Source organism: Ochlerotatus camptorhynchus, unplaced genomic scaffold, assembly GCF_037179485.1.
Source record: "Ochlerotatus camptorhynchus isolate MF236.1 unplaced genomic scaffold, CSIRO-AGI_Acam_v1.1 ptg000140l, whole genome shotgun sequence".
Lineage (NCBI taxonomy): Eukaryota > Metazoa > Arthropoda > Insecta > Diptera > Culicidae > Ochlerotatus > Ochlerotatus camptorhynchus.
This window is the reverse complement of record NW_027040630.1, coordinates 80,999-89,765: the sequence shown is the minus strand read 5'-3', so window position 1 is coordinate 89,765 and position 8,767 is coordinate 80,999. Positions and strand designations below refer to the sequence as shown.

The window sequence follows — 8,767 nt, the reverse complement described above, 5'->3', positions numbered from 1 at the left end:
CCTGAACATGTCCGGGGACGCCTGGATCGCCACTTTCAACGCTACGTTGGGGATTCCATCCGGACCGGGAGCTTTCTTCACCTTCAATCCTTTCGCCACTGCTACGAGTTCCTCGTTGGTGACTTCGATGTAATCTCCCTCTCCTTCTCCGTACGGTGTAGGTGGCCAGGTCATTGGGTCGTGCTTCGGAAAAAGTCCTTCCACGATGACTTTCAGTTTCTCTGGGCACATTTCAGCGGGCATCGTTGGACCTCTGATCTTCGCCATCACGACTCGGTATGCGTCGCCCCATGGGTTGCCATCAGCGTCTGGACACAGCTCCTTAAAACAGTTTGACTTGCTTTGCTTTATATCTCGTTTAAGTGCGGCCCTGGCCGCTCGAAACACTCCACTTCGTTCCTCTCTGTCTGCTTCTGTTCTTGCTCTCTGAACACGTCTTCTGGCTCTGAGACTACTAGCGCGTAGGGTGCTAATTGCCTCGTTCCACCAGTAAACTGGACGTCGTCTGTTATTTGGCTCCAGTTTCCTCGGCATGGTCATGTCACATGCTCTCACTAACGTTTCTGTCAGCTCGTCCGCGTTCAGAACCACGTGGCTCCTGTCGACACGGAGTGCCTCAACGAAAAGATCCTTGTCGAAAGCCTTCGTCTTCCACTTCCGGTCACAAGTTCTCGGCCTTCGTACTGTCACAGAATTCCGTTGGCCGATGCTATATCGGATCGCTTGATGGTCACTATGGGTATATCCTTCACACACTCTCCAATCCATGTTTTCCACCAGCAACGGACTACAGAAAGTAACGTCGATAATGGATTCCCGACTATCACTGCTAGTGCCTTTATTGGCCAGCATATCTTCCAGTTTTGCCAGAGCTTCCTCCCTCTTGCATTGGAAAATTTGCTTCCTCACTCCACAGCCCAAGCATTGAAGTCTCCTCGGATGACTACCGGTCGTCGTCCGATCAGCTCTTCGGTAAGTCCATCCAGCATCTCATGGAACTTCTCCATCGTGCATCTGGGGGGTGCGTAACAACTACACATGAAGATTCCGTTCATTTTGGCGATCACGAAACCTTCGTATGAGCTCGCAACCACTTCTTGAATGGAGTATCTGCCCATAACTTGTATAGCAGCCATCCCAACCCTATCCACCACCCAGTTACCGTTATCGGAAGGGACTCGATACGGCTCCACAATGATTGCAACATCCCACTTTGTTTCTGTTGTCGACTGCCACAACAGTTGCTGAGCAATGTCGCAATGGCTTGCCATCGCCTTTTCGTATGCTAGGCATTTGAAGCCTCCCGTCGTATGATCGTTACCGTCCTCTTTTTTGCAGAGCATACACCTCAGTTGCATCGTGCAGCCTCTTGCAATATGGCCTTTCTCTTCGTATTTCCTGCACAGATCCCCCGAGGAGTGGCTTTCAGCAAGCACACTGACCAGCCAACCTTGACCTTGCCCGCCTCCAACAGCGTATTCGCTGCAACTGTCGAAAGCCGTATCACCGCCGTTTGCATGCCGCCGTACGCCTTCCTCATCCGGATTGACATCGGGGCATCTCCCAGATCGCAGTGCACTCTCAGCGCACTTCTTAGCTCCTCCTCTGTAGTGATCTCGTCCAGGTTCCTGCACTCGACCACTGTCTCTTGGGATAGAGCTCTTACACTCGTCCCTTCGCAAAGAGACTTTTCGACGAGCTCCTTGAATGCTGAGCTCTTGATCGCAGGATCCTTCTTCAGCTCAAAGAGCATCTCGCCTTTCTGAGTGCACCTGGTTTTCACCACTTTCTCTCCTAGTTCCTTCAACTCCGGATTCTCTCGAACCTTCCGGAGGAGTGCTGCATACGACGTTTTGTCTTTTGCTTCGACGATAAGAGCATCGCCCTTACTTCGCTCCCGACGGGTCCTGGGTATCTCGTTCTTCTGTTCTTCTTTCTTCTTCACTTCTTTTTCCTTCCGTTTTTTCCAATTCTCCTTCGGCTTCTCGACGGTATGCCATCCTTCCTCCATGTCGTTCTTGACTTTTTTCCACTTTTCTTCCTCTTCTGGCGTTTCCCTTTTTCTCTTCTCCGAGCGTAGATTTCGAGGTCCCTTCGGCGTCTCTCCTTGGCCTCGATCAGCGCCCTTTCGGCAGTCACGGATCTCGTCCTAAGCGCATCCTGTTCACGTTCGGCAGCAATCACGGTGGATTTGATGCCCGTCACCATTTCCTTTATTGCCTTGTGGACGTTGCTCTTATCTTTGATGAAGACATGGAGTTCAACTCTCTCTACAATGTTGTATTTATGGTCATTGTAGACAGCTTTAGTCCGGGAGTTAGAAGGTGATAGCTCTATTGCAGAGCAGCAACCCATTTCAGAATGTCTGGAGAGTCACGCCCATTCCGAGGTTACTTTCACTCACAATAGGCTCCGCATGTATGCATCACCGTTATCAAATGGATATTGGTTATATATATATAGTACACGATCCAAGTTCAAAAATATTCTTTTCAACCCTGGCATGTATTTATTTAGTTTAATTTTGATATTTAATTTGTAAATAAAAATTTGGACAGCTCTCACCATATTCTGCTCTTCCGTCGCCGTTAATTGCTTCCTTTATAATCCCTTGGACTTTTTCTCTAACGCTTCATATTTCATTCCGTGCTTCACCGGCAATTTCTGGCGTAGATCGGTGTAGATCGTCCTTGGTAGTTTCTAACATGATTCGGCCGTTTCCGGGTTTTTCTTGTTTTTCGAGGGAGATAAATCCACACTAATTTCCTTTCCTGGTTCGATGTTGACTCCTTCCTCGCTGGTTGGTGTGGTCGGTTTCATGTCCACCATCTGTCACTGAATTGCCATGATGATCTGGGACGAGGCTCACGCCCAAAGTCGCTGGTCCACCGAGCACTCCGTGTGCGAAAAGAGAATGAAAGAAACACGAAAGGGATCCGTTTCAAGACGTGACAGTTTCATCAGATTCCCCAACTAACCATACTCAAGCAAAGTAAGAATATACAAGCTAAATTGCGACTATATGGTTACTTGGGTACTCATATGGTCGTCAGAATGGTTCCTCGGTTGCGAAGTCTGGCAAGCGATTTGCAGTTGTCGCCTGAAAACGGAACCATTCGTCACATCCTCGACGATGACATCCCAAGTTTACATGCAAGAATGTCTGGAAAACGTGTATTGCCGTTCATCGGCAAGCATAGGTGTTGGTCCTGCAAACTCATCTGCGTAGCTTCCAAAGAATCAACTCAGTAAGAAATCCTTTGGAATTATTCTTAATTATTGTTCAGAGTGCCCTTTGAATTATATTTATTCCCTTGAAATTCCAATCACTTTCATAGTTTCCAAAGAATTCGCTTGCAGCGAAGGAACAAATTCCATAAATGTATCATTAACATTGTTTTGGAATTATTTTCAGACTTAATTGTAATCGTCCTTTTAGCATACACCCGAAGCTTTTTCGAAAATTTCCATGGAATTCTGCTCCGGATTATTTTTCTCCCTGAAACTTCTTGAAATTATCCTCATAATTATTTTGGAATTCTTCTTAGAATTTCCTTGGAGTCCTCTTCAGAATACATTAGGAATTAACTTCGGAGATTCGTACGGATTTTCATTTCTTTCGAATCCTATTCAGGGTTTACTTGGAATTCTACTCAGAACTACCTTGGAATTCAGGTATCATATAGAATCTGAAGCTCTTCAGGACTACCTTGAAAGCAGATTGCACTTGATGTTTTTCTCAAAGTTCTTCCCAGAACTCCCTTGGACGGACTTTCTTAGCAATGAGCATCTAATTTCATGTGCCTTGTTATTTATGAAATTCAAATCTGTGATCTTAGAAAATACACAGGAAATAGGTTCTTGAAAGTTTCTAAATTTACCTCTGTCTGAGATCGGCAGACGGATTTCTTAAAGCTCTGAATCAAAGCACAGGATCTGAATCTAAATTGTTTTATTTAATAGAAGAAAGACCAAATGCTCACCAAGCTACTCTAATGACCACACATCATACGAATGGAACATTAGAAATGGAGCGAGTGACTCGACATGTGATAAGCGTGTCCGGAATGATTTGAGATTAACGCGTTATTGGATTTGTAAACAAACAAACACGTCAATCGCTGATTTCTAGCGAGTAAAAACTCAATCTCTTAAGCAAACTATGCCAAAGGATAGAGGATTGATTCCTCTATCATTTGGAATAGCTTGTTTACGAGATTGAGCTTTAATCGTGCGAAACTGGAGATTTACGTGCTTGTTTATATTTTCAATACGCCCAAATCTCAAAACACTCCGGATGAACCGTCAAATTTGCATTTGTGCGACTTTTAGAATTTCTATTCACCGATACCACGTCTTCAAGGTAACCTGTTTTAAGCCAAGCGGCTTGAGCTTCGAATGAGTTTCATGTATTCTCGCAAATCAATACAAACGACTAGAAAATAATCAACTAGGGTAAGTGTGCCAGTTTTTGGCCCTAGTGATCTTTTGATATTTTTTTATATTCTTCATCAGATGCATTTCGAGGCAAGGCTTAGAACATCGATTTTCCCTTATATTTACGCAAATATAGCCATTATAATTCATTTCAAATTTGAGATAGATCCTTGGGCCAAAAAATGGAGCTTTAATGCCTTAACTGGCACACATACCCTACCAGTAGATTGATTGTGCCTCTTTATTTCCAACAATTTCGGCCATGTTAATTACTGAAAATGTGTTTCGTTTCGTTATCTGAGCAATCGGAGTTAAAAGTCGTTCATTATGATTTCACTTGTTACAGTTGCTTCAAGTAGGTATATTCAAAATTCGTTCTCGAAAAAATCCGATACAATAGAAACGCTGCCGTTCAGGCAGTTTTTGAGTAACATTTTTCAAAATTTCACTGAATCAAGCTAAGCGTTTATAGAATCACAGTAGGCATTGGTTGTCAGGATAGTTTCATTTGTTTACATCATGGCTTCACCGAAACAAGCACGTCGTGATTAGATCCTAAAAGCTCGAAAGGAAAATCCACGTTTTATCAGCTCCTGGCAGTTTTCGAACAAACTGTATACCTCGGTTGACCGGAAGAGAAAATCAAAAAGAAGCCGAAATTCTCCAAAAAGTTCCTTGTCTGGAAGGCAATCTGCAGTTGTGCAAATTTACCAGGAGGACTACCTACGGAAGAGACTACTGCCTTTTCTGGAGCAGCATGCCTATTCTGGCCGGACTCAAATTCCACCAAACAGAGGCACAGCAAAAATGGCGTCACAGTGGAACTGCAATTGACCTGAAGGGTTTCAAGCGGAAATGGAATTTGGCAGCCAAACAAGTGAGAACAGGGTTCGTGCAAAAGAGGATGGACCGTGTACGCTGAAAAGTTTGAGCAATGGTCTATAAGCATAATACCTACTAATGTATAGCTGTTACAATGAACTATGAAAATTACAACGCATTTTTAAACCCCAACAAGATTTTCGTGTTCAACCTTTATTCAAACAGAGAAAACAAGAAAGCCAACCCCATATCACGCAAAGCCATCGGCACGGAGATTCCCTCCTCGGTCAAAATGACTTCGCACTCGGAATGAAATTCAGACATCATCGTTGTTTTTTTTTTTGCTTCGCTTAATTTACAGCTATAGCACCGAATTAAAACGCGGAACCGGTTTCCCCGATCGCTTAGTTGCTTCCAGGCGGGTGCACGATCAACATTGCTATCAGTTCTGGAGTTCAGCAAATAACATCAGCAATGGTTGGCTTGTCTGTGGTACTTCTGTTGGTGGTGCTAGTTCAAGGTAAGGTGTAATTATTCCTGACTTTACCGAAAGGTCATCTGACATTGTGTTGTTGTCCAGTCATTTCAGGTCAGGAAATAGCGCAGCAAAGTAAGTATTTGTGTTATCGATGATGGTGAGGATAATAATCATATGTACTTGATATGACCGTGTGACAGAATGTGCCGAGTTTCGTAAGAAGACGATTAAGGTAACGTCGATAATTCCGCTGACTCTCAATCCAAACCCGATTAAGTACTCCAGTTTTAACTGTTCCAAAACGGTGGATCTGATCGTGGGAGGAGAAGCTACGAAGCCGAATGAGTTCCCCCACCAGGCGCTGCTCGGTTGGCGACAAGCGGACGATTCCAACGAGTACAGGTTCGATTGCGGAGGATCACTGATCAGCGAGCGCTACGTCCTGACAGCTGCGCACTGTTTCAAGAATGGATACCCGGACATAGTTCGTCTGGGAGAGCACAACCTGAACGATGACAGCGATAACCAAGTTGATTTTGAGATAGAATCGTTTTCAAAACATCCGCTGCATAGATATGCCTTCTCTTATCACGACATTGCGCTTGTCAAGCTAGTTGAGAATGTAAGATTCTCGAAAGTCATTCGACCGGCTTGTCTGTGGACTGGGATGAATCTGAATGTGAGCTCTGTTATCGCAACGGGATTCGGACTGTTACAAACAGGTAAGTGAAAATTGTAAACGAGTGCTGTAACGAAAAATAGCGAACTTTCTTTTCTGAATTTCAGCTGGCGACAGTTCGGAAGTGCTTCGGAAGGTGATGTTAGACATTTTGGATAGGCAAGAATGCGAAGAAATGTTCATAGATAGGCGCTTCAAGAACGGAATCATTGATGGACAACTCTGCATAGGAAGCAAACGAGGCGGAAAAGATACCTGCCAGGGAGATTCCGGTGGTCCAATTCAAGTGATAACGGAGCCCAAAGGATGCATCTATCATGTGATAGGCGTTACCTCGACGGGTGCTGCCTGTGGAATCAACCGATCACCTTCGATCTACACTCGGGTGGCAAGCTACATGGACTGGATCGAAGACATCGTGTGGAACAATGGTCAAGGACAAAAGTAGAGCGGGGCTAACTTCTAAGTAATTCAAATAAAAAGAAAACATACTTCCTGTAAGCTCCAAACTCATTCACGATAAACATACCGGAATATTGTCCTCGCAAAGGTACCCTTCAGTTAGGGTTACCATATCAAAAAAAAATGAAAAGGAGGTTATTTCATTTGAGGTTTGGATACTAAGGAGTACAATGATTCCTTTTCTTAACATTAAATGAGGACAATGAGTTTTTATCAAACGTTTTAATAATATGTGCGGTATCAACCTCTCCTCGTGGATCCTCAACGAAGAAAGTTCTTTAGAATGAACTGCATCAAGGGGTTGTAGCTGTTGGTTTTTTTTTTTTCTTGAAAGCTGGATAAGCAACAGTTGCATGTATCGGAGCCAACAATTCGTTGATTAAAAATCCTCGATCAGCCATTACGAAATCTCCTTCTTCAATGTAGTTCAAAAATCCAGAAGATTTCACGATTTCTTTGTCCGAAGCTCGTCCGCCAAAGGCTTCAGATACATACAATATGGATCCAGATGCGCTGACTCCGATCAACACTTTGATAGTGTTGTGCTTTTTATAATTAGAAAACACGTTGGCACTAGCAATCATGGCTCTAGAATTTGGCGATTCAATATGTATTTCGAAGCAGTCAATGATCACTGTAACAGCATCGTTGTATTTCTTTCGGAATGCTGACGGCATATGCTGCTTCAACACGTTTCGAGACGGAAATCTTACGAAAGCGTTCATAAACGGGTAAATCGCGTTAATCGTTTCGTAAAAATATTTGGAAATAGTCGTTTGGTTTAAATTGTACAGGTATCCAAGAGTACAAAATGGTTCGTTCAATCGTAATTTACGCAGTGTCAATATCAAGGTTTTCTCTTTGTCCATTCCTTCAAAATCCGGTATATCTTGCTGCAATGACTCGTAGAGACGCTTTAATGTTAGCCCACAGCTAAGCCCCGTAAAGTAACGGCATTTTTTGTCGTTTGCTTCGAGCGTAGACATTGAAAGCTGTGTAGCTTCTTTTGCGTCATTCAAATCCCGCTGTAGTTTATCTTGGTGATCTCGAAGGGAAGTGACTTCTTTCTCGGATCGTTCTAGCGCAAACTTCCATTGCTCCACTTCCTTTTCCATACATGTTTCCGTTTGGACGCATACGTCACTGTAATAAACAACCTTCGATGGCACATTGGACGATTCTGTTCCGTTTGGTTGACATCGATTCATGACGGTCAAATTATCAGCTCCTGTTGTTGTTGATTGTTGACAATTTAGCCAGATGATATCATCAAGAGGGAACTGATTTTGAACGGCGAGTCCAGCAATCCTGTAATGGTAATTAAATACATTTATTAGAGATGTGAAACTAAATTGTTCATTATTTTAGTAGAATATCAAATCTTGCTTCTTTGTGCTTCTACTGTGTGAACAGTTTCTTTCAAAATTTTGTATGGAGCAGAGGTACGTGATATCTTTCTTTATTATACACGTGATCAATGGATAGTTCTTTATTCAGTACGTACTCATTCGTTTCGACTGCTGCAATAGACGCCTTGTAAGTTCCAGATTGATCCATGAACGAGCTAGAAGTGGATAGAACCGAGGGTGAAACATCACTCAAGCTGTATGCGCCACCAGGGATGCCTTTCGTTGCTGCATTCAATCGTAGACATCCACTTTCGATTAATTGAAACGATAGCCTGAAAAATATTTGCGTTAACATTAGATTAAAACCTAACTCCTTCATATTAGAGCATACTCTTGACTGATCTCCAATTCGGTCCCCGATTCGTTTTGAAATGTGTGATTCAATTCATGAAGATCACAATTTCCTTCAGATATTGGTTCGCCACTTGTGTCTTGCTGATTTACAGGCGGGTCCAAATCAATATTTATGTCCACGGTTGA

General features: G+C 43.3%; 1 protein-coding gene across 1 annotated transcript; it reads left to right on the top strand.

The window, feature by feature from the left end:
• Positions 1-5,674: 5,674 nt before the first annotated feature.
• LOC135700649 (serine protease snake-like) lies at positions 5,675-6,886 on the top strand. Its single transcript, XM_065221228.1, has 4 exons — positions 5,675-5,779; positions 5,840-5,869; positions 5,938-6,459; positions 6,524-6,886. Exons 1-4 carry the CDS (start codon positions 5,734-5,736, stop codon positions 6,862-6,864), a joined length of 939 nt encoding a protein of 312 aa, XP_065077300.1. The 5' UTR covers positions 5,675-5,733; the 3' UTR covers positions 6,865-6,886.
• Positions 6,887-8,767: the final 1,881 nt, after the last annotated feature.

What these genes read in the sequence shown, in the direction of transcription:
- LOC135700649 (XM_065221228.1), top strand. Translation starts at nt 5,734, where the DNA reads ATGGTTGGCTTGTCTGTGGTACTTCTGTTGGTGGTGCTAGTTCAAG. An exon ending in TCAGGAAATAGCGCAGCAAA is followed by an intron (nt 5,870 to 5,937) that starts GTAAGTATTTGT and finishes ACCGTGTGACAG; the next exon opens with AATGTGCCGAGTTTCGTAAG. An exon ending in ATTCGGACTGTTACAAACAG is followed by an intron (nt 6,460 to 6,523) that starts GTAAGTGAAAAT and finishes TCTGAATTTCAG; the next exon opens with CTGGCGACAGTTCGGAAGTG.